The 26563-nt window shown below is 42.8% G+C and overlaps 1 protein-coding gene across 1 annotated transcript; it reads right to left on the bottom strand.

Moving 5' to 3' along the window:
* Positions 1-791: 791 nt before the first annotated feature.
* On the bottom strand, positions 792-26088 carry TEX14 (testis expressed 14, intercellular bridge forming factor; the record flags this gene model as incomplete). Its single annotated transcript, XM_080356825.1, has 30 exons — positions 792-825; positions 1074-1133; positions 2338-2460; positions 3330-3425; positions 3621-3738; positions 5266-5343; positions 6141-6212; positions 6593-6644; positions 7485-7672; positions 8032-8156; positions 8667-8729; positions 9778-9868; positions 10568-10661; positions 11190-11290; positions 11862-12122; positions 12677-12756; positions 13257-13360; positions 14079-15049; positions 15345-15495; positions 15720-15910; positions 16719-16870; positions 17690-17868; positions 18196-18319; positions 18744-18857; positions 18963-19093; positions 19556-19637; positions 20324-20460; positions 20743-20908; positions 21222-21336; positions 25953-26088. The coding sequence occupies 30 exons, from the start codon at positions 26086-26088 to the stop codon at positions 792-794; spliced, it is 4389 nt and encodes a 1462-aa protein (XP_080212951.1).
* Positions 26089-26563: the final 475 nt, after the last annotated feature.

The following is a 26563-nucleotide window of genomic DNA, read 5'->3' as shown; positions in this document are numbered from 1 at the left end:
AAATGTGAAATTGCTGTGCCCATCCAGATCCTGACCCAAAGCTCAATTATATCCACATACTTTGGTTTTTGTTTTGGATGCGGCTGACCAAAAGTGTGGTTTAAATGAACAACAGGTATCTTTGTAATACTAATGAGGTTTTCTCACATTCTTGTCTAATGCTGGCAGGGAATTTATTGCTGCACTTGCAATCTCTGGAGAACACTGTCTTTTTCTCATTAGCTTTCTGCACAGCAATTAATCCCCTTAATCAGTCAAATCAGTTCAACACTAGATCACAAAAGCACTAAGAAAAGAGAAAACAAGAAATTACCTTGTTAAATTTAATGAGCAAGGAAAAACAGACACTACATGGGCTGTCGCAGCGCTCTGCACTCCAGCATGGAAAAATTTAACAAGAGCCTGAGCAGAAACCGCAGCCCACAGAATTACAATCATTTTGTCTGTAACACTGAAAACTGCATAACGCAACAGAGCAAGAAATTATTTTGCTTATGAAAGCGTGCATGCGCAGAACAAAACCCCACCGGCCAGTGTCGTATCCAGCAAACAGTTCAATTCTGCAACATTACTGATGCTGCCTTCACACGCAATGATGGTGTAAAACCAGTTCAGACTGTGTGACAGAGTCAGTCATTGGATTTTCTTCCGTACTCGCTGCTGCAGTCCAAGGAAATCTGAGCATCACAATTTTTACGTGGTCAGAAAGGGCTGCAATCCACAGGCTGCATATACTGTAGAAGCAGCAGTAAGCAGGTGCTGCATTAGAACTTATTCACTATCCATGTTAATCAGGCAGGAGAGCTCTGGTCCAAAACAATTATCCTGCAGGGTAAAAAGAAGGAAGAAAAATGATACATTTGTTGTTGTGGTGGTTTTGTTGTTGTTGTTTTCTTTTCTCATCTCTTTTTTTTTTCTTCTATCAAACTACGAGTTGAAGGGAACAGGATTTCATATCAATTTCATATCACCCCTTTTGCCTCCCGAGGATGCAAAACAACAATGTATCTCACACAGCCAGAGAATACACACATTTCTGCCAAAAGCCCAATATAATTCACCGAGAGGCTCACCTGAACGGTGAAGATGAAGTCAGCTGTTTCTGTAAGTGAGATTTCTGATCTTCAGGATGCCTGTCTAAAGAAACACGTAAATTCAGCTCAGAACCAAGAAGAACATATCCAGCCACTCAGCACTTCAAAGGGAAACCTCTGGTTTTGTCGGCGTGTTGAACCAGGCACCACAGACCTCTCTGATAGATCATGATGTTGCACCGGTAATCAGAGATCACTCTGTTTTCAAAATCTGAAACCCAATCCCTACCAGCCCAGTTCTTCCAACATCTGACAGAAAGCAGGGTCATACATGCTAACGCTGTGCAAATAACAAGCACGACGTTACCTCCGGATTTCTCGGTTTAAAAGTTACCATCAACATTTCCAAAAGTAACTAGTGATTTGGGATGCTTCAAACTCCGGGTGCCTTTCTGGAAAAGTGAAACGTGTTGCAGAGCTGACTGCTGCACGAGTGTTAAAAACCCACCACACTGATGATCAGTTTCTTTTAAGACATCCTGTGCTCCACACTGAGAAATCAAAGCTTCTCTCCAGAAAGGCAAGGCTGCTGCCTTTTTCTTTGCAGAAAAAAATGCCAGTTGATATTTTTTGCATAGCACTAAATGCACATTAACTTAATAGAAGCATGTCAGCCTTCTTCCTGTAACAAGAAGCATCTTTAATGGAGAAATGCTGAAAACTGCAACCTTTTACTTTAGCTGTGGAATACCAGTCAGCTTTGACAGTTCCTAATGGAGATCTGGACTTTTATCTCAAGCCTTCCTCCTAACTTCTAATTCCTATTAGCGGAAAGCCAGGGGGAATGAAACCAGAAGACAGATGTTTAAGGGATTTGATGGCACTAGCACACACAAATCACAGGTACGCATCAAACCTCACTGATAGTAACCAAAGTCCTTACAGTGTGAAGCATTTCGGTGCCTCAGCCAGAGAGGTTGAGCACTGATCATGACACAGACACGGTATTATCAGTTGTCTTTTCGGTGCTTTTGAGTAGAGGAAATTGCACTCTCACTGTGAGAGAGGCACTCTGCAGCTCCAGCAAACGGTGCACAAAGCCATCAGTCTCCACTCACCAAAATTATTAGAAAAGAGTTTAAGACTAGAGCAGTTTCTTCTCCTTTCAAAGCACAGGGTAGAAACAGTACCCAGATGGCAGAAATCAAGAAAAGCAAAAAACTAGTCTGTGCGAGCCTGACAAATTCAGTGCTAACAATAAGATAAAGGTGATACTGCCCAGCACAGCACCCAGCAGCTTTACAGATGGAGAGGACCTTCTGAACTCCCTGTGCAGCTTTCCGGCGCTCCGCCTCGTGCCCCGGCTCCACCTTCCTCTGCTCCCTTCTTCCTTCTAGCATCTTCTGGATCTCGCTGGCTTGCAGCCCTGAATGACAGAGTTTTGTGTATCACCCCATTTTTTGTGTTTTCTGTTAGACAGGATGAATACCGAGCACTAAACCAGGAGCCTCTGGAGATATCAGACACCTTTCTGTTTTTACCCTGACCTATAATGGGCATCTTTCCCGTCCAACCCCCAAACCGCCTCTTCCCTCCAAGACTGCAGATGTGCTTTAGCTTTACATCCATACGGAGACTCCAACGGTTCTGTACATTAACGGCATTAAATGCAGCCTGACTATGAGTGTGAATGGGCTTTGGATTGAGCCATTTATGAACGTGGCGGTTCATACACTGCAGGAATTGGTTTGTCCTGTTGGCAAGATCCTCCCAGTTATCGTAACATTTGCCTTCTGTGTTCAATGGAGAAAAAAATCCTGATGCCCAACACAATAATATCTTGTGTTCCTTAGTAAGATGCACGTTAGGAATTACTTAGGACTGGCATTTACTGTGGAGTTGTTCAGAGTCACTAGGCTCTGATCATTGGTTGTAAGAGGAAAAAATTATTTGGGCTATTAATCTTTTCCTTAAAGTGACGTATATATGAATTCTGCCATTTTCTTCATTTCCTCCTATATGGCCATGACAATATAACCATCTTCCCAAACTCTTCTTTGAAGTCTTTGCTAAAGAGCTTTCAGGATTCTGTTTTTATAACACACATTCTTCTCTATCTCAAAAAACCCACCATTCCAGTTTAGCTGGAGAGTTCACATTGATGTCTCCAGGCAAGTCCTCTGACACAGTCCTGCCTCAAGAGTGGCAGCACATTTTCTGACAAGTCCTGCATAGGTCTGTACACAGAATATAAACAAAACAAACTAATGAACAAAGCAGAAATGATCAGCTAACCCAAGAGTGTGTCCCTGAGGTTGTTCTTGGATATCCTCATCTCCAGGAACTGAGCGGAGCATTCGTTCTAAAACATCATCAAGAGTGGAGTGAGCCCTGTTAAATAAAAGATTTCAAATACATGCTGGCAAGTTTAATACTAAACATTTAAAAATAAAACAGTCATATTATCAGGGTTCTTAAAAAGTTTGGCTTACTGTAGGCACTGAATCCTGTTAAAATATACTGGAACCATTATTCTAAATATTTGTAAATCAAAGCCAAACATGCCTTTTTGTACTTTTTTCATACCTTTCTGTTTCCTCTGCTAGATGAAATGACTCCTTTGTCCATAAACTCTCATTTCTCTTCTCATTTCTCTCAGATTCTTTTTTTGACTCTCTGTCTTCCATTTGCATTTGATTGGGAACTATTGACATAAACACAAAGATTTTAATACGAAAGTTATGAGGGAAGATATTAAAGAAATTAAAATGTGCTTTTATTTACTGCGCTTGGGAAACTTCCAGTTGTTCACTTCTCAATTATTCTTTCCTCCGTAATCTGATTCTCTGCCAGTTAAGCAAATTCACATTATCTACAGTCAAAGGTGGCCAGTAGCAAGACCTAGATAAATATTTTACTGTTACACATTTTTAGATTCACAGGACCGAACAGTTTGCTTCACACTGAAATGAAAAATTCATGTGGAAATTAATCTTTAATCTCTCCCCTTACAATCCCAGATATGGGAGAAAAATCAAAAGAAAACCTGTGGATGTTCGCTTTGTTACTCTACTTAGCAAAATCCAATGATATTCCCCCTCCAAGACTTATCTCGCTAAGTTCTGTTCCCTACATCATGTGAATATATTCAGCCACCTTCTGCTAAGCTATGATAAGCAGGAAGCAGTAGGCTGTCACAAAAATGGAGTCTGAAATAGCTGTACTTTATGCAAATACAACAAAACCACAGCGACGGAACAGCCAGCAATACAGGCTGCTGCATTCCCAACCACCTAAAAACAAGATACTCCTATGAATAAACTCACAGTAGTTTCTGTCCTTTGGGTAACAATTTTAAATGGGAAAAGATCTAACAAAGCTGTAGGATTAACACAAACAAGTGCCAGTATCATATTCCCAAGTCATTCTGCTATTTAGCTTTTTTACAGACTAACTCATGTTCTGCCTTTTTAAAAAAATCTTTCTTTTTTAAAACTGCACTTTGGTTTCTGACTCACTGGAAACAATTGCAAAGCTGATAAAGATTTACATTTTCTGTTCTTCTGACATTACTTGCTGTACACCTAAAAATTATTCCCACTTATTACTATTTGCAGTTTCAGAAGCACAAAGATTCACTACCGCTATCTTTGGTATCTTTGTAAGAGAACACGAAATATCTACTGCGTACCCCAGCGGATGCTCTTTTCTTACACCATGAAATCAGAGGCATTATTTCGTTACGGTGAAAAGAAACATGAGCCACTAATGAGCACCAGCCACTTTCTCAACTGAACCACCTTCCCAGAATGGAAACTTCAGCTCTGTTTTCCATCAGCTACCCACCATCCACACTGCTGTGGGTTTTGTCACTTAGGTTTGCACACAGCATACATGACAGCGGCATAATACAAGTAGAGGATTAATTCTGATGGTTCGGACCTGCAAGCCCTCCAGAGCAGATCCCTGTAGACTTTAGACAGTGAGTACACAACCAGCAAACACTGGTGCAGGGGGTACTATGTGCAAAACCACGGCACATAACCTTACCAAGAAAGGGAGAATCCTGTCAAACTTCTGCTGAACCACAAATACCAAAAAAAAAACCAACAAAAAAATGAAGTTTATAATATAACCGAACAAACAGTGATAAGTATTCAGAGTTATTTTGCAGCAATGCGAAAGTAATTTTCTATTTGCGATCTCTATGGTAGGACTATGATTAACTAACCATTTATTTGCACCCCGCAGTCATACATTTCCGTCTCTTTAAAGTCTCGAGCGATGGATTCTTGCTGCTTTAAATATTCTGTTAAAAACAGAATATTTCCTTATTGATCTGAATATTCTTTCTAAATTGACTCTATACAATCTGAAATACCATATTACTTTATCCATCTAAATTCAGATGAAAACCTTTACATAATCTATAATTGGTTCATATAGTACATCCTACAAATTGTCTCTGGCCATTATTTATTCACTTGATGCCAGTGTCCGCATGTCCTTGTTTTGGTGAATGAGGAAATAGAAAGATCAGAATAAGAACACAGAACCTACATACATTTAATTATCCCAGCCCCTGGTGTTAGTTAGGAAGAGTTTATAGCTGAATAACCAAAGGAAATTCTTCTGTAATACACACACCAGTAAAAATAACGCAGCATTTTTACACAGTGTTCTGTCTGAAGATGTATGTGATTACAAAAAGAAACATAAATCACTGGGACTAAACTCTGCAAAAATACCTAAGGGATGTGGCCGCCTGGCTTGCATTTGTTTTAATGGAGAATGCGCGTTGCTCTGGGACACCTTTGCAAAATTCAGTCTACACAAAGTTCACCGCAGTGTTAAATGCCATCTGTGCTCGATGGGTTAGCGGCTGGCAGCAGCAGCAGCTACCCATTACGTGCAATGCAGAAACTTCCAGGACTAACTCAAATAATTGCCAGTTATTTAAGCTGTTGATGCCTAACTTCCTAATCATTGACTTGACTGCAACTAATTTGGAAGCTCTTGGGTATTTTAGCAGTGGATGATTTGGGAGAAATCCTGACTGAACGCAGCTGGCAAGCCTCATACCATTGTGGGTGAAGTGCCTCTTACCAATTTCATCCAGCAGCTCTTGGGCTGGTGGAGGCAGCTCATCAGTGCAGTGCTTGGATGCCTGCGAGAGCGCTGGGATAGAAAAAAATAAAGTCTAGTTAATTAGCAGTGATTAATCCTTAATAACTGTGATATAGACTTATATTATGACAGCATCTTGCTGACATTTTTCATTTATCAACCTGCACGAGCAGGCTCGTTCATGTTTTATCAAATATCCTTAAATGATTTCATAACGGAGAAATCATTTAGAGCTAGACTTTCACAGTCAGTTCTCACTCTTGTGTTGCAAAGCCAGTAATATTTACACTTCAGATGTAGGCGGATGAGAGCTCAGAGTTCTTAGTCTGCAGGTACAAACACAAAATCTTTAACAGCAAAATTTATTTTCAAATCTATTTGTCCATTTATTGATTATTCTATTCAGGCTGCGTCTGGGTTAAGAGACTTACCAGATGCCTTCCTGGTGCTTCTCAAGGTTGGAGCAACTACTGGCAACCCCTCCTGTGTAAGACCATGAAACACGAGAAGGTAAATTGAAGAACTGCTGGTCTTCGATCCTCCCCTTCAACATACTAAATCCCAAATAAGGTAAGGCCTTGATTAAAGCCTTAGTTGACCATTAAGTTTTTAAATAAGCTCTTCCATCAGTTCAGAATATGAAAACAGGGGTAGCATCCAGGTAAGCCAGATGTATCAAAAATTCTGCTTAGGCATCTTTTAGCCACCCATAAGATACCGTCAGCGATGAAATCTTTATCCAGTTCAACACTCTGTACGGACAATTGGACAGGAATTCTCTGAAACTACAGTTCCAACATCCCATTCTCTGTTTCGAATCTTTATTATTAAAGCCAGGCACACTTATTTACCCCAAATCAAGAATTTATATTCACAGGCAAGTCCTCACTGTCCTCAAAATGGAAACAGGTACTTCATGCACTTAACCCTAGGGAAAGATTTTAGACAAGAAAGTGACAAAATAAATATCTCCACAGAGCCAGTCAAGGCAGTGCTGCGCTCTTAATGAGCTTAATGAACTCCAACCGCCTGCTACGCAAGCAGAAAGCCACAGACCTGACCTAATGACAATGAACACAGTCACTACTGTTCTGGTTGCACAAACTCTAACTTAATCTTTAAATGACAACTCCGTCAATGAATAACAATAAGAAAGGCATAAAGGCTACTATTTTATATATCATTATCTGAAAAGGTCACTAAAGTGACCTTGGAAATTGTTAACTCCAAAGAGAGAGGATTTTTTGATAACAGTTGATAACATTGTGCCACATCTGTGCAGAAAAAGGACAAACTGGCATAAGGTAAATTTTCTAGACTTACTGGCTTATTCAATTCAGATGAGCAAACTCCTGAAGCAGAGGAGAGTTCAGTGTTCCTTTCTTCTTCATAGGCTGTAGCAAATGTCCTGGATGCTGCAGAGGAAAGTTCTGGAGAACCACAAAAGGAATAATCTGAAGCTACTTCATGGAGGTGTTTGCGTTTCTCAAAGGCTATTGGAATTTTTCCTTCTAGGAAAAAAAATAAGTACATTTACTTTTCTATATTGGTGACATTTCAAGAGAAGCAGAAATAAAAATTCTTGTATTTAACAGGCATCTGCACAAGGAACTCTGAGAAACGACTGTCCATACATGATCTCTAAGCAGAAGTCCAACCTGACTACCTAGTTCTACCTCAGACATTATTTATGCAAAACCTGGCCAACTGAGAAACTTTGATTACTTTATTGCACCAAATTACTGAAAGTACGAAGCAAATGATAATTCATTGCTCTTAAACAACAGTAAATTCAACGAACATTGAGATCAATTTATCAACACTCAAAATATACTGATTACTTATTACACGATCTGTCCTCCCGGGGTACCTGAGCTGAGCGGGGTGCTGACGCTCGGTGCGCGACTCACTCGGGGCGTTTTACAATCCGTATCTCCGTAGTAGTTCTCCTGCTCGTAGGGGATACTCGACAAATCCTGAATGTCTGTCACTGATCTGAAGCATTGAAAGATGTTCTGACAGTTAGAACAGCCACTGCTTATACTTGGGAATCACTAAATTCTGCTATTTTCAGATTCTTTGAAGTTTCATTGTGTTCAGTCTTATCTAGTTTTCCAAAAGGGAGATATTCCATTGCAAAACTCACAGAATTCTTGGAAGTCTAAAGATCGCTATCTTCAATGATGTTGCAGAGACACAAAAGGTTAATTATTTACTTTCCCTTCCTTTACAGGATTCATTTTAATAATTCTCCTATAAATGCAGTCTCAGGAAACTGCCCCCGGAAAAGGCACGAACTTCAAATGTGAGCCACACTGCAGAAAACTCTCTTTTATACCAATCTCCCAACTTATCACAAGAAAATATTCCTTCGATACTTCAGATAGTTCTCCCTGTCTCTGCTTTGGTCTGTCCCATCTTCCTGCTTTGCATCAACACAAAACTTTTACAACAATAATAACCAACTTGCTGAAGTTTTGCTATAAAATGGTCTGTGGCTCTTACACATCTTTTTCTTTGCGATCTTCCCGCGGCTCCCACAGTGTCCCTTCTTGTGCTGCTTCAATACTGCAGTGGGGGAAGAAAGGTCACATTCATTGATGCTCTCAGAGAATTATGAAGATAAATGTATTTAGTTTCCTCTCTCTCTAAAAGTTTAAAGGACTACCTTCCCTTGGGGGCAGACTGCAGCTCATAAAAACCTTTTGCATAAAACCTTAGAAGATGGAGCGTGCTAGGAGAAAAAGAGTGAAGAGCGCAACCAAAACCATTACCTTTTACAGTAAAGCCGAGTATTTACACACTTGCTCCCTGCCTCTGGTAACTCAGTTCCTCCAGAGAGGGAGGGAGCGCAGCACTGACAGTGGTACCAGCAGCTCTCGCTCCCACGCTTGGGAAACGTGAAGAAAGGCTGGAGTACACACAGAAAGCTGAGCTACAAGCTGGGGGCTCTTCAGACCCCCAAAAATCACGGTCAGGAGACCTGTAGGGCGAGGACTGTTCCTCTAAGCAGAAGCACCCCATGCAGCAGGAGCTGGTGATGCCAGACAACATCTCTGCACTCTAGTAGAATATTAAATTGACAAAAATATTGGATATAAATGCCTCATGTTTGACAGATGAGACTGTAAATCTCCAAGCACAGGCTAATGTTACCTCCAGGGAAGATAAGATGTGGTGAGCGTACTCACATCGCACTGATCCCACGGGAGGGGACAAGGCATGGGCTCCATGCCACTTGAGCTCCAAACCCAAAGCACAACAAAACTAAATCAGACGACTGAAGCCTTAATTTGAATTATCTCTGCTCTGTTTAAGACCGTAGTTTAACAGTGTAAAAGGAACTGTAATAGATACATGACTTATGTTTCCTATTTGAGCTCCCTCGTTAAGCAAAAAAAATAAAAATACTGAATGCTGTAAAAAACAAAACTCATGAGACTTGTGAAAGCCCTTTTAGTATTTTCTTGGCAAGGAACTAGGATATGTAGATAATAATTAAAAACCACCATTGGCATCTTATTTGAATATTAGATATATAAGCATAATTAATAAAGAGAACACACTTTGTAAACTAATTTATGCTTGAAGTAACAATGCAAATAAGACTATCTACCTTGCTACAGGCACATGGATAAGTTGATTCAGTCCTTGTGTGTTATTGCCAGAGTTCTGTGCTGTTGTGCTGCAGAATAGCATTTTTTCTCCTGAATACAAATAACAAATGTTCCCTGTTATTGGGTTTTGCAAGTGCAAAAGAAAATGACACAACTCATTGAACAGGAAATTGCAACTTTATTAAATTTTTTAGTTCTTGTGACCTTTGTTGTTGTCAAGAGACAAATGTGTTCTAAAGATGAATTTTCATAAACATATCACAGCTGCCAGACAGTCAACCACTGAAGCACTGGGGAATATGGCAACGTTTACAAATCTGAGCTGAGGAAACAGGCTAGAGAAACAGCGATGATCCTTCCATCATTCTGCACACAATGTCAGCTCTTACAGTCTTTAAGCTCAAGACCCTTCTAGCAATAATGTATAAATAATGAGTAATGTGTAAATACAACTGTAATTCAGTTTCCCACACCATAGAAAGTTGCATAAAAACATTAAACTTAGCCCTAGGGTGTAAAACCAGAAGACTGCAAACAAGTTTCGTTTTTTTTAACTGAAACACAGCAAGTACACAATCACTGTTCTCAACAATATTTCAGTGATTGCGATGCCCATACCTCATCTTCCAAAGTCCTGAACTCTCACTAAAATAATGAGGAATAAGAGATCAAGTGACACTGAAGAATCAAGCTCCAGCCTTCTGACAGGAGTGCTGCTGACAAAATACAGCGGAACAAGACTCTGTCTCCCTGAGTCAAAAGTACCTTCAGAAGAAAGAGCACATTTACCTGAACCCTGAACACCTGATCCTGCATCTTCAGGGAACTGTTTCTGTAAAAATCCTTCACAAGCTTCCTCTAATTTGCCCTGAGCATTCAAGGTCTGAAGGGGGGAAAAAGGGAGCAAATTCAGTTTCTCGCAGGCAAGTTGTGGAGGGCAGGACGACTCTCAGAGGATGATGCTCACAATAATCAGAACGGACAGACAAACTTTTCAAGAGCTTATCAGCAAACAGCATGGATTGGATTTAATAGTCCATACAATAGTTTTGAAATCTTCAAGAAATGAAGATTGTTCTGAGACAATTGAGTACTAAAATTGATAGAGCTGTGAAGAAAAAGCTGAGATTATATACATTTTACTCAATGATGTTAAACAATACCGCAGTGAATCAAAATTGTATTTAATTCGATCACTCTAAGTTTCAACCTACCTCCTGCTCCTTACGTTATTTTGATGGTTTATAGAACCAAACCAAAAAAAAGGGGAAGCAGAAGGAGGGAATGTTAGTCAGATCATAACTAAAAAGATCAGCTGCCTTGGTGGTTCGGTGTACAACACGGAGATGCCAGGCTGAACTGGTTTACAGATAACTAGCGGCAACTACATTTCTTGGATTACTTTACATACTCTGGATGGATTCTCAAGTTGATGAGGAAAGACTGAATTCTCATGACTGACTATTCCAGACTCTGCTTGTTCATCTTGTGATGGTGACTGGCAGCTTCTCCCTACGATGCCAGAATGGAACAAAATTATTAGGCAAAAAATAATAAGTGAGTGATCTGAACCACCGATGTAGCATCAGTGAGAGCAGACAGTAAAACAACAGTGTCTGTCAGGAATATTGAGAAATAATGACATTTAAATGCTCACATTGTTAATCTAGGCATGTGAAGCATTCCTGGTTCCTTTATCTGTAACTATTACAAAAGCACTACCCACTATGCTGCTACAGAAAGAACATCTCTGTAGTCCGGCTGAAAGAAATAAAGTGTGAAAGCATACTCCTGGATTGGAAAGTTTTGGGCCTCCCATGCTGATACACAGGAATCAAGGATGATGAAGGGTCTCCGAGCTCACTGGACATTACCTCCACCTATTAACATGCAATACTCATCCTAGTCTATTATTTATGTTCACCTATGACTGAGTGATTGACCTTCTCCGGGTACAAGATTCTGGAAGATAAAATTGAAAATTATTGTAACAATAAAACAAAACAATCCGTGAAGCTGAAATCTGCTGGGAAACGGAGAGACACAGAAATAGAAGAAATTATTTTTTGGTTCTCATCCTTACCTCCAGGACTTCTGAATGCAGACTCCAGATCACTCTCCTCGTATTCAGATATATCCTCACTGCCCAGATCCCAAAGCTCAACATTATCACCTGTCTGCCATCTATAGCTTTGTTGGTGTTGACTTTTTTGGACCCTGACATGTTGAAAGGCTTCCTTTATACTCTCTGCTTCACTCTCGGATGTACATTCACCAGCTGGATAGGGAGAGCTGAGCTCTAGTTGTCCTGAGGCCACTCTTCTGGCCATTTGCTTTACCTCAGCTACACAAAAAGAATACAATTACCAATTCAGACAACAGAAACTGGACCTTCAAACCATTCCTGAGTTTCACTGTGTTTGCAGACTTGGAAATGCTGAAGTTACACCCTGTAAACTCCTTTATCATGAAAAGAGCTAAACACTTCCTTCTATTTTAAGGAAAGCTAAGAACCTGCATAAATTAGTACGGTCTTTACATGAATAATTGTTGTTAGTTCGCATTCTCCGTTATTCATGGCTGTACTGCCATCCACTGGTCATTGCTATACTAGCCTTTTTAAATTAATATGCTGCTCCTCCCTTATATCCTCCAGAACAAGGCCAGAAATTCCCTGGATTTTATAACCAACCCATCTCACTGCGGTTGTGATTATTCCATGCTCTGAATGTGCAAGACACAGGATCCTACTCATTTGGTTTTCATCCAAGAACTGTCTAATAGAGCTTCAGAAACTCAGCCTTACAGACCCTTCATAGGCTACAAAGTATGTTAAGTTTTAATGCACTGCAGTAAGACTCACTAACGTTAATGCTGAGTTAACACAGACGTACTCACTCCTCCATTCCGATTGCATCAGCCTTCCCTCCTCACTTATTTTTGTACTGTAAATTTCAGATCTTGATTTCGGACAGTACCTATAAGAAACCATTATGAGATCCATCAAACTCTGTTAATGCACAAGTGTATCATGTTAGGTATTCCCCAGTCAGTAAAAGACCAGAAGTTGTTATAATGCTAATTAAAAGGCTGAGAGCACACATTCTCTAAGAACCTAAGACAAGCAGGAAATTGGGCTACCGGAAGCTCAGAAAGCACAGACAGATATTTAAATCTATTACAGATCAACCAACCAAGCTGTAAACTAAAATCTAGATTTCAAAAGCTGTCAACTGCCTCCACATGACCTATCTGTATAAACACTGGCAGACAAAGAACACTAAGTAATTTGTTTTATTCAGGTCAGTAAGATCAATGGACAACTGAATATACTCAGAACTTCAGATATGGATAACAACAACCCAGTTCCAATCCAGAGTTTGTTCACAGGACCATCTAAACCCAGCTCCAGCATCTGACATATTTATATCCTAACCTACTAGAATTAACTCTTGAGAATACACTCAAAACTCACCACTTCTCTTCTTCACCTCCACTCACTGCAGAATGTGAATCACCTCCTCTCTGACACTGCAAGTTGAACTTTTTTTTGCATCTTCCAGATACGCGTGGGAGTAAATGCTGAAATGAGTCCAACAAGCCATGATTCAGCACACATTTGGCATTCTGGTAATTACTAGCTGAGTTGTCTATGAGATACACTAAGAACTGGGTCATGCAAACTTTAGCCCTAGGTTATATTTCAGTAGCACTGCTTGTGAGGAAGCATGACAACTCCAGGCCTTAGCCTAGGAAAAGCTCTGCCCTGGATTTATAGCAGGTTTCGCATGTATGTAGGCAGAATATCATAACACGTAGTTCCCGGGAGAATGAGCTGATCTAAATGACTCAAGGTTATTCCCACAGCAAATCAGTACATTAATTTCTTTCTCTTTGGGCTAAGCATGTCAGCAACTTATATTTAATAATGATCTGGAAGCCCTTACTAATGACAGCTTAGACCTCCACAACTAAGCATGCAAACATGTAATAAAAAACCAAAATCTTTCTCTGCTCATCCCTTTCCCTGACAGTCCCATCTCCATTTTAGTACAGGATTTTATTCCCTCCTGAGCCACAGGACCAGTATTTTGCTGGGGGGGCAGTGCGGAGAAAGAATAAATAATACTATCGCACTGCTGAGCTGACAATTTTAATTCCTATATACAATGCATATGGTATGCACGTGTATTTTGAAAGACAGATTCATCCCTCCTCTTGGACACCATCCAGAACTACGTCTCTCTACCTGCTAAGGAACACAGATGTGATGAACACAGTCACCTGCTCAACACTTTACCTCATGGTCTAGGCTCACTTGATCATCCAGGCTTTTCACCACACTGAAACTGAGATCATGATGGTTGTTTTCATTATTACTCGTCCTCATCTCATGAAAACACTTCCACTTTTCCTTTTTTATTGCCTCCATCTCCTTTGCTGCCTCTGAAGCAGCCTGGAAACTGTCCGCACACAGTGTTCCTTGCACCTGACGTGTTACCAGTGGTGGAATATAGACACTTGATGGTGGCCTTATAGCCTTCCATAAAACAGTATTGACTCCAGAAAAAGGGTTATTCGTATTTTGGGAAGCATCATCAGATCTGTTCCAGTGTCTGTCTTGAACAATTTGGTTAGAAAGCTGATTCATTCCAATTTCCTGGAGTAGCTTCTTTTGCTTTTCAGTGGCCTCTAATTTGTCCAGTTTCTCCTCTGTTCTGCGCAGGGAATCTGCTGCCTGCTGCACCATGCTTTGCATTATCTTTAAATCGAGGACACATTTGCTGATGTATTGCTCATTTTGGGACAGACTACTCATTCTTCTCACCTGAGCCAGCGTGCACAGGTCAGAGATCTCACTTATCCTCTCCTCCTCTTCCGTAGCGTACTCTGTACCCGACGCCAAAAACTCATCTTCCTCATCAAGTGGCTTTTCCTCACCGTGCACTCCAGACAATGCACAGAGGTCTCTGAGAGCAGCCTCATCTTCTTCCTTTCGCTGCCCTTTTTCACCCTTTAGAGTTTCACCCAATCCAGCTCCTTCTTCCAGGAAGTCTTTGTGAAGTTCTGGAAAACTGGCAAAGATTTCATTGATTTCAAAGCTACAGAGGCTGTCATCCACATCACTGACACTGAGGGTCACTGGGAGTTCAGAAGCTACATCAGGACTCTTGTTGTGTGCAACTGGCTGTGGACTGGTTGGTGCCTCATGGTCCACTACAGCACTATTCTCCTCCGGAAAATTAGAGTGTCTTGGGGCAGCAGAGCTGTCTGAAAGATTTAAGTGTTAAGCTATTTCTCCAAATGTCCATCAAACACACTATTTTCACACACTTAGGAGTTAATGTCTGATAGAGGTTACATGAGCATTTAACACCTCTGCTGAAAACAGCGTGCCTGAACTTAAAATATTAATCAGACTTACAGTCTTGAGTTTACATCAGCAATTAGGGTGGTAGCTGGAATCCAAAGCTAAGTGCTCACATTTAATTATTTATATTAGACCTTTTTGGAGTGAGGAGCTTGTTAAGTGAAGGACAGTGATATCTTGCTAAAAGAAACTCACCGGCCTTGGTTATCTCTTCTCCCTGCAGTTCTTGTGTTCTCTTCTGATAGCTAAAAGCTGATGTCAAACAGATGTTCACATCTGCAAAAACAGTAGGCCCTTGTGCTTTTGAGAGTCTGTCAGCGTGACCAGTTTGAAACTTAGTTAAGTCCTGTAATACAAAAAAAATGCTATAAAAGACAACTATAGTAGCAGTTCTATGTCTCTGCGTTCTTTTTTAAGATGGTTTGCCTGCATGATCAGGAAAGGATACTCGGTGCTCAGATTACACACAAAAAAGCCTCCCACCCAGATTTAAGTAGAAGAACTTGAATTTGAATGAACACAGAACTCTGCCATTTTAAATACATGAAAGGCTACAATCCCGCAGGTCACCTTTAAGTCATTTTTCAGTATATACTGAATATCCTGAAGTTTCACAGAACGGTTCTTCTGTTTAGGTTCCAGCCCTGAGTTTATGATATTGTAATAGGGCATAGGAAGCCTGACGTCTGTTTCTAACCGTTGTCCTGAAATTATGAGCTGTTCAATAGATGAGTCTTCAAGACCTTTCCAGGGAGGCGTCTCTGCAAGACATAAATATAGACTTTATGTCACAAGCTGTATATCAATGTTAATGAAAGTAGAAAAGAAGATGAAAGAATCAGAGATACTGAAGCATTATTGTTCTTGTCTGCACAGTCCCTAATTTACAACTACTGTCATGAACCAAACATGCACTCAATCCAGTCTGCCATCTCCTACTTATCTTATTTCAGCCACGGACGCTTTAATGAGAGCTGACAGCAATCTCTAGAGGACAGTTACACTGGAACCCATGCTCTGGATCCTTCATTACCTATGAGCTAATAGAGGGCTTAATTTTTAGGGTAATTGTTTATCCCATTTCACTGCCAAAATAGCCAAAGTCAATACGTAACATACATAACATTGTCTGTAAGAACTTACAGATAATGTATTGTTATTGTTATCTTAGTGATCAAGAAGACTAAAGCTGCGCAGGCTTGTTTTACACAACTCAAAGACTTAACTGAAAGTTTTGCTGTGCTTGTGTGAAAAGATAACCAGCAGAAAAACACTGGACACAAGATGGTATCTCGCTAATACCAACCATTAATCTCATCATTTAGTTATGCAGTTTTAAGTCTTCTGATTACATTTTGCAAAAGTAACTGGTAGTCTTTGCTACTGCCACTAACATTTGTGGTTTTTTGCCTGGAGGTTCCTTGTCCAAGTTAAGTCTGTACGAGCCATCACAGCAAGGTCTGATCCAGTCACAGAGACGAATTAAACAGACATGTGGGGGCTTAGGGTCTGCACTGAAAACAGTCAGTGGGATATTCTAGTGACAAAAGCCTAAACCTAAAGATATACCTGTCAAGGCCTCCTGCACTACCGTACAGAAGCTATAAATATCCGATTTGACCGTGACAACTTTTTCAAGGATTACTTCAGGAGAGCACCACTTATACAGCTGCACTGGGACAGGAATACGTGTCAGATCACTGTGTTCTCCATGATCTTTGCTGTATAAAGGGAAAAAAGTTGTAAATTGGGACATACAGCACACTCAACTAGCATGTATATATTCTGGAATTAGACATTTGAGTTTGTTCTATCTGCTTTTGGTTTAAATAACTAAAAGGTCCAGAGTACACCTGAAAATAAAAATGGGTAATATTTTCACACCAATGAATGTGTTTTGGCACACTGCAGCAAAGACCTGGCGAAAGTAACACCTCCGTTAACAAATTTACACTCAAAAAGAAATGGGAGAAAGCCAAAAGTTTCCCAATGGGAATTTTACAAACAAACCCTTAGCTCTGGCCAGCGCACTCTGACCATGGACACAATACAAGACAGTGCCACCTAGCCTGTCAACGTTTATTTTGCAATGTATACTTACATCCAGAAGGTGGAATCTTCAACCATTTCAGGTAAGCCTCCATAAGCCCAAGTTTAGTGTAACAAGAGGAGACTTAAGTTATTTCCAACGCAGCAGCAGAATTAGTGACTCAAAAAGGAATTTCACCTCTGTTCTGTAAATTAGGTTCTGTTTCTCTATGATGGTATTTTTATACTCTGCTAAAGACCTGCTTCTCTTACTAGTTTCTATTTTCAGATACTTATTACACATAAACTACGTCCACCTGAAATATGCCATACTGCCTGTGGCAAAGGTAACGGACCTGAGCAGGAATAATTTGGAGTTCTTTACTCCTGTAATGGTTGTCTGACTCAGAGACAGGAGACCTCAGTCATTAAGAGAGGCATTTCAGCAGTGTTAGCACTAAATCTGACTTTGTGTTTGTCCCTTTCGCAGAAACAGTGAGGAGGTTTCTTACCTCTCTATCATGTATTCCAAGTTGCACAACTTTGCCTCACCAGAAGAAACAATTTGAATGGCATAGGAGCTAAGTGAACGGTGGATAAACCCACGGGAGTGTAGAAAACGCAGAGCGTCACTAATTTGAAGCAGCACGTGTAAAATCGTCTCCATGTGCAGTACTGGGAACTCTGTACGCTGAAAAATAAACCAAACAGAAGTACCACATTCATATTGAAGGTCTTTAAGGCTTGATGCAGGGAAAAACTATTATTGTACAGAATAAGGTAAAGAAAGCAAACATGAAACGTACTGTAGTAAAAGTCAGACAAATTGCGCTTGCTAAATAACGTTTGTTCTCAAAATCAAATCAACTAATAATACCTTAAAAAATAATTCAAAGATAGACTATGCCAATATTCACTCTGAAGCAGAATGAACTCTTAGAATTTCTTGCCTTTGACTGCAGTTCCTCTGATAAATTAGACAGATGTATGCTATTTAAAAAACAAGTATTCCAATTACCCTTTCATGAAGGATGCTGTAGAGAGAACCAAAGTTAACCCTTTCATATACTAAACGGGTTTTCTCCAAATCACTGGACAGACAAACAGACATCAACTGTAGCAAATGAGGATGACGGAGTTTACTGCAAAGCAAGAGGAAAAAGCATTGTAAGGTAAATCTGAGACTAAAAGTCCTGGCCTTTTAGGCGTTTTTATCAATATGTGAGCACTTCTAACTTCTCAGTAAATTCCCAAGACTTTAAAACAACTGTAGATGAGGAGGCATTAAGGAAACAGCACTTACTGTCAGACTAGGAGAATCTATAAATAAGCCATCCAAGAAATACTCAATGAAGCATTAATCCAGACATACAAGAAGCGAGTATCATCTTCTGCTGTTTTATCCACTGGGGAGCAAATGGAGTGGGAAGAGAAAGGAGGAGACACAGAGACCTGTATTTCTCGTTTGGAGCTCAACAGTCCTCCCGAGCCTCAGCACATCTCCTCACATCACTGGAGACACCCAGACCCCAGGAGCACTTGTAGCTACTGCACATTCTTTCTTACCTACTATGCTCCTGCTCTGCAATGAGAAGATCAGCCAAGCGGAGCTTACTACAGTTCTGGTGGGGCTCAAAGCTGAGTTCCTTCACTGTAACTCTGCTGCCTCCCCACATTAAGCTACAAGAAAAAGAAAAGGAATTTGTATGAGATGCTTTCTGCAGTACTTTTTCCAGTTGTGGGATTACTTACAAATAAAAAAAAAATCCCTTTGATTCCACTTACTTTGTCATCATCATGTACGGTCCAACATGGTAAGAAAATGTTGGTTCATCATCTGCCTGAACCACATCTTTTTCGCCAATAATGGGGAGAGATGCCAAGTACCCCGGATGCCCGCTGCCTGCAAGGTAAAACTGAAACACCACCAGGGTGTAACCAACAGGAACATGAACAGTTCCCAAGATGTGTCACATCTGCCACAAGCCCATGGAAAACTCAAGTGCAATCACTGCGATGGGAGCATCAGCCAAAGTATCAAAATGAAAGGTTAAGAAAGCTATATAAAAGCTTAACTTTCTAGTGAAGCTGAAACAGGGAGAGCAGAAACAGTCATTAACATCTCCCACAGATGACGTTTCACATGATAGCTTATAGTTTATATTGCCTGTTCCAAAACAGCTTCCTTTGAGAGGGCCCACTAACAACTAAAGGCCCCAATATTTGTGCTTTCCACAGTTTTTTCCCCACCATTCTGATAGAAATAAGAGTGCACTAAAAATGAAAAATAACACAGGTGGGGTAATTACTGTGAAGAATATGTGACTCTGAAAAACTGTCCTGATATTATCAGGACACCACCATCCATAGCATCTTACCTTCCCGAAACCAAAGCTGAAAATGTTCTTGGCTGCATTAGCTCCACCTTTTAGAAATCTATCCAGAGGACTGTCAGCATTCCTAAGCATCAAAAACATAAACAGTAACTAATATGCCAAGGCTTTAAGTAAAATACAAAAGAGACAGAGAAAAATGCAGAAATTCTGTAACCACCATGTATTTAAAACGTAGCATTTGAGTGATGCCACACAGTGTAATGCAGATGCTGAAATTCCAACTCATTAAACTTTTACGTACACTGTTGTGATACGCATTTATTTAAAGCAAGATACCAAATTTATATATATATATATATATATATATGCAGGCATCCTGCGTCTCTTTTTATTCACAAGTACATATTTTTCTTAACAAGTATCTGACATAAAAGCTCTTGAAATGGTTGGAAACACATCCCCAAAAGATTTACAGTGGCCTTAAAAGATCAAGAAACAAACTACTTCATGTTACTGTCATTTTAATACTACTAAAATCCAGGATTTCACATTGCTGGTTTCAAGAGTATACAGATAATATACAGATATATACAATATAATATACATATATATAATATCTTAATATACAGATATCTACAACTATCAAGTTTCTGTGTGGAACTCTAAGCACAGAAATAAGAAGTATCATCATTCCTAGGAGCGGTTTTAAATCTGATATTGTCAAAAAGACACAAGAACATGTTAAGATAAGAGAATAGGGAAGCAGAAGTCTTTGTAGGTCAATCCCTCAGTGCTTGAGAACATTCTTACCCCTGAACCAGCCCCCCAAACCTGGAGGGGCTGCAGACCAGCGCCTTTGATGAGCCAGCCTTCCGGAGCAGATCAGCGGGGAAGTTTTGAACGGCAGCCTGCATGTGCAGCGTACAACGCTGGATGAATTCCAGCATCTAGAGAGGAGGTGGAAGGGAAAAACAACAACAACAACAACTTCAGAACTGTAAGATCCACCATTTAAAATGAATAGATCACAACTACTGAAAAATAATTCATTACTTGCACTATTTAAATAGGCATTGCAAGAAATGGATATATGGAAAAGCTTGAAGAAAATAAATTACATTAAAATGTAAGAGAAAAAGCCAGGAGTTTCTCCCTGGAATGTTGGAGTTTCTTCACTTTAAGATGCGAGCATATACCAATCACTTATTCAACACACGTTACACACGTACCTGCGCACTGCTTTCTTTTCCAGCTGACATCGCCCAGCACTGCGGATTTCTTCCATCTTTATCGTGTACTCTCAGATCACCCCCTTCATCCAATAACTTGCTAAGAATCCACTGATTTCCTGAGAAAGCAGCTGCATGGACCGGGGTGCTTCCATCGTGACAGCGACTGAGGAACAGTAAAGCAGAAATGTTTCAAGCTACCCCTCCTGCACTCCGCCAGCTGTGTTTCTGGGGGAGAAAGCAGCGCCCCTGGAATGTCTGTGTATATCTATGTACACCCAAACAACAACACAGAACACGAAATAAGGAAAATTAGGCACCTACTGACCTCTGAGCATCTTTGTCTAAAACAGCAACAAGCATCTTAAGCACTTCTGTGTTTGTATATAGAGAATATTGTGTACTACATTGACTAAAACCACTTGAAGATTACAGATTAGTCTCACTTTAAGAATAAAAAAGTTATTTTTCTACTTAACTGATTAGCATCAGAGCCATAATCCAACAGCACATCCACTATTTTACCAAGACCCAGCAACGCAGCAGTGAAGAGAGAAGTTTGGCCCATGGAATTTACAGCATCAACAAAAACACCTACAAGGAAACAAATTATTATGAGAGTGTTTATTCCCCACCATCCTGAATAAAAGACAGTGGATTGTTAAGAGCAAAACTGACTGTCATATTAACTCCGAAATACTGGAAATATGAAAACATAATGATATTAACAGAAACTGCAAAAAGAAACATATGGTCCTCCAGATGTCTTTCTACATGCAGCATTGTTCCACAAGGTTTATACATCAAGGATCTATAAATATCACAGACAAAGTATTAAACTGGATAAGCACAGATAACACGAGGGCTGCGTTAATAAGAAACTAATTTATTCTAAAGTAGTAATTAAGAGATAAATAACTTGTTGCTACAACCATTGCTATTTAGTAGAATTAATGTAATTTTCTGCAACTAAAACGAAAAAAATAGAAGTGCCCTAAAAGGAATGTGGATCCAGATCCACAACAAGTGTTAGAAACAAATGCTTATTCAAGGCTCATCTGTTTTTAGAACCGCATTAAAAAAAGGGGGGCACAAACCACTCAGCTCGTGTTCTCTCCCTCCCGGCTCCCACCAGGAGAACCGGGAACGGTCATCAATGGCGAGCGGCTCCTGCCCAAGCAGCACCGCTCGCCCGCTTCGCGCTCAGAAGAGAACACCTCGCTCCTCCTCGTGGCTTGTGACGCCGATCACGTTAGATCACTCTCCTCTAGTGACCAACTACAGAAATGATCCCTGAAAGTATAGTCTTAACCCCACAACGCCGCCGCGCCCGGCCCCACCGACACGCACCGCCCTGTAGCACATGGAGACCCCCACACAACCACCCGCCGGAACCCATGACGAGCCCCCCGCGTGTTGCCACCGAGCCCCCACTCCTGGGGAACCGCGGCCCGTGACCCCAGTGCCGCTCCGCGCCCCACTGTTTCTCCCCATGATGCCACACGCGGGACACGCTCCCTCATTTGCATGGAGTAGCGCAGAGGCCCAATCAGACGCTCGCGGCTCCGCCCCCGCGACACGTGACGCCGTAGCCGCGCCCAAACTGGCCCGGGGCCGCACGGAAAACGTTCGGCGCTGGGGGAACACACACCGAGATTGGGCTGGACAGCTGCAATGGCAACCCGCTCGTGTCCCGAGGCAGACGGGGGACGCTGGTGGCAGCGCAGCACGGCACTCCCAGTCTCGGGTGACTGCAGCTCTCTCAGCTACTGCTGAATGTCATCGCTCAAATGGTGACTTCTGGAGGCCAAAAAGACTCCAGGTCCCAGGGACTGCAGAGCCACGGATGTTAGAGCTAATACAAAAGCCTACACGTTCTTCAAAGTCACCCGGAGACTGTGAAAAACCTCCTTCTGACTATTGTTAAGAAAATCTCATTTCCTAACTAGCTTACCTATTAGTTTTATTAAATTGTATGAACTTTCCTAGGATATGTAATGGCATTCTGCATTGTCGTGGTGGAGTGGGCATGACTGAAGGATCCCAGCTCATTGCAAGAAGGATAGCCCCCACTCTGAAGATAATTACCTGTTTCTCAGAGTCTTAAAATCTGTCCAGGAAGAACAGAAGATGCTCCTGGACCACCAAGATGAGGCCAGGACCCCGGCCTCCCTAACACTTCGGTGAAACACGCCCCCATTATTTGGCATCATAGGTAAAGAACTGCAGCAAGACCGATGCCAGGGACACCCAGATCCAGAAAGAAACAAATGGATAATGACACCATAGAATTATATTTGCTTTGCAAAATAGTTTTGTGTGTGTTAAGCAGTGATTGGTCAAACCACCTCGTACATGAAGGCCTGACAGATGTAAGAACCATGTGGAAAACAGCATCTGGGGTGCCCCAGTTTGAACGAGACACCTCATGTGCATGAATAGAGGATTACTCTTGTAATTCTACACTTTGCATAACAGCTTCTCGCCTTGGATGGCACGGACCACTTGCAAAGTTTTCATGGCACAGACAACAACTGTCTCAGCCCGTGCTCCCTCTGCTCTGCACCACCAGATAAGAGGCCCAGGCACCAACACCAGGCAGTACTGCATGGCTCCCGCTGGTGCTCTGAAGGGGATGATGCATCGGGTTTGTCACTGTGCCATACAGAACTGACAGCTTGAGAACACCATTGCGTGCCTTGTGCGCCCAGGTACCAACAAACTGTCAAAGCGCTCTCGGCATTGAACAATCCACGGAACACAGACATTAACACCTAAACCTGCCCGGCTGATTGCCTGCCCTGCCCCACCCGTGGAAAGCCCACGCTGCCACTGCAATCAAAATTCTACCGAAGGGCTTGAGACACAGTAACCAGCTGAGCGTTCCACTAGGAGCTGCTGTTCACACGCTCATAGATAACCGCAGCTTGCAGAGAACACTCCACTCCTTCCACACCAAATCATCTGTTTTTAGAACCACTCAAATAAAAAAAGAGGCACAAACCACTCAGCTCGTGTTCTCTCCCTCCCGGCTCCCACCAGGAGAGCCGGGAACGGTCATCAATGGCGAGCGGCTCCTGCCCAAGCAGCACCGCTCGCCCGCTTCACGCTCAGAAGAGAACACCTCGCTCCTCCTCGTGGCTTGTGACGCCGATCACGTTAGATCACTCTCCTCTAGTGACCAACTACAGAAATGATCCCTGAAAGTATAGTCTTAACCTCACACCGCCGCCGCGCCCGGCCCCACCGACATGCACCGCCCTGGAGGACACGGAGACCCCCACACAACCACCCGCCGGAACCCTTAACGAGCCCCCCGCATGTTGCCACCGAGCCCCACTCCTGGGGAACCGCGGCCCGTGCCCCCAGTGCCGCTCCGCGCCCCACTGTTTCTCCCCATGGTGCCACACGCGGGGCATGCCCCCTCATTTGCATGGAGTAGAGCAGACGCCCAATCAGAAGCACCGTTCAGCCACGCATGCGCGCGGGCACCGCCCGCTCCCCACCGCGCTACGCACCAAGGGGCCGTGTCGCCTGATTGCGGCTTCGGGCAACGCTTCGGTCGCACTGCCCGGGCACCCCTTGCAGTCACCCCACAAACCGCCCTCTGCACCCCGCTCCCTCAGCCACCAGGCGCAGGCCGCGTCCGGGGCGCTGTGGCACGAGTGACACACCGCCAACGGAAGCGCACACACGGCTTCGGGCGGGGCTGGGGCGGCCCCGAAGCCGCTCTCACCCGCTGCTCCACGCTAAGAGCGAGCGGCTACCGCCTGACCCTCTCCAATGAGCGACACTCGCATCTCCAAAGCCACCCGACTTTTTAGGGACAGCGTGACATGATGGGGAAGGCAGCAGGGTCTCCCTGGCCCCAACAAGCTCTCCACCCCTTTCCGGCAGTACTAGAACGCCTTCGCAGCGCCCGCACAGCCCGACAGCGACCCCCGAATCTGCTGCAGCAGAACATCGGAACCCTCCTCGGCGGGCAGAAAGCGCCTCGCAGGTCAGGTCGAACCGTCAGCTACCAGTTAAAACATTCATCTGTTTTTAGAACCGCATTAAAAATAGGGGGGCACAAACCACTCAGCTCGTGTTCTCTCCCTCCCGGCTCCCACCAGGAGAGCCGGGAACGGTCATCAATGGCAAGCGGCTCCTGCCCAAGCAGCACCGCTCGCCCGCTTCGCGCTCAGAAGAGAACACCTCGCTCCTCCTCGTGGCTTGTGACGCCGATCACGTTAGATCACTCTCCTCTAGTGACCAACTACAGAAATGATCCCTGAAAGTATAGTCTTAACCTCACACCGCCGCCGCGCCCGGCCCCACCGACACGCACCGCCCTGCAGCACACGGAGACCCCCACACACCCACTCGCCGGAACCCTTAACGAGCCCCCCGCGTGTTGCCACCGAGCCCCCACTCCTGGGGAACCGCGGCCCGTGCCCCCAGTGCCGCTCCGCGCCCCACTGTTTCTCCCCATGATGCCACACGGGGGACACGCCCCCTCATTTGCATGGAGCAGGGCAGAGACCCAATCAGACGCGCCGCCCTCACGCACGCAGGCGCGGCCCCGCCCCACGCAGGGAGGCCGCCCCGCCCCGAGCCGCCAGCGCCGCCCGCAGCGGCTCCAGCGGGGTCCAGCGCCCGCCCGTGCGCCGGAACCGGCACCGCATCTCCGCACGCAGCGCCCGGGCAGCGCCCCGCTGCACAGCCAGGCACCGGTGCGATAGAGACGTCACATCTCCGGGAACAGCACCTGCTACTGACGTTCTCCGTAGTCAAAATGAAATAGAACTGCATCAAATACTGGGATTCATTTACAGTTTCCTGTTCCCATGTAGTTAAAACCCTAGGTGCCAAAAATACCAGTATCTAAACCATACCCTAAGCATTTTGCAATCAGAATTAAGTTAAAATTCCATTTAAATAATGTATTTCTAAGGTAGACTTTCAGGCCTTTAGTGTTACCTCATTTCCTTATGAGCATCTTACAACTAAGAGCTTGGTTTTCAATTTACTTATTTTCATACATTATTTTTTGATTCGATGATTAGTGCCACTTACCAGGAAAGGCCATCTATAATACACTTTGTATACATATTTCACTCACAACTGAATTGTACAGATAGGACACTATTTTTTTTTTAACCACAAATATAAACATGTAGGAAAAGCTAAAACGCTCCTGCCAGCACTTGTTCACACTTCGCTTTTACCTTTCTTCAGCAGTTTCTTCACTTTCACATAGTTTCCTTGCCTGACATACTCGTGCAGTTCAGCTTCCACAGAGTCGCCTCTGACACTTCCAAGCTGGACTGGGCAGGGAACTGGAAGAGGCAGCGCATGAGCCATCTTCTTTCCTCAACAAAATAAGGAAAAAAGTGGAAATCTAATGACACTGTGAAATATCATAGCTCAGAGAACTTCTTTTTGACTGCAAAAACTACACTTCAGTAGCTGACACAATCAGTTATGGCTGTTTCCTCCAGATTAACCCCAAAAAGGAGGGCGACTGCAACCTCTCCCCCTACTTGAGGAAGGTCTGGGTGCAAGGAGCCATTGGAGGAGGAATGTTGTTTATACAAAACTGAGGACCTGGTGCCTGACCCCAGCTTGGGGGAAGGACTGAGAGACATCACACTATGAATACTTAACGTAAAACAAAGTCTGTTCGAATTAGTCCCAGAATGCAACCTGATTACTGTATTAAAAAAAAATTAATCTAGTGGGGAGGGTAACCAAATAGCCAGGAATCCATATTTTAAATAAATCAATAAGGATGGAGGGGTTGTTAGAATTAGATGAATGAGATGGGTAAACCCTCAGG

The sequence above is a fragment of the Nesoenas mayeri genome (assembly GCF_963082525.1).
Source record: "Nesoenas mayeri genome assembly, chromosome: 20".
In the NCBI taxonomy this organism is placed as follows: Eukaryota; Metazoa; Chordata; class Aves; order Columbiformes; family Columbidae; genus Nesoenas; species Nesoenas mayeri.
The sequence above is the reverse complement of the archived record's forward strand: the minus strand, read 5'-3'. Positions and strand labels throughout refer to the sequence as shown.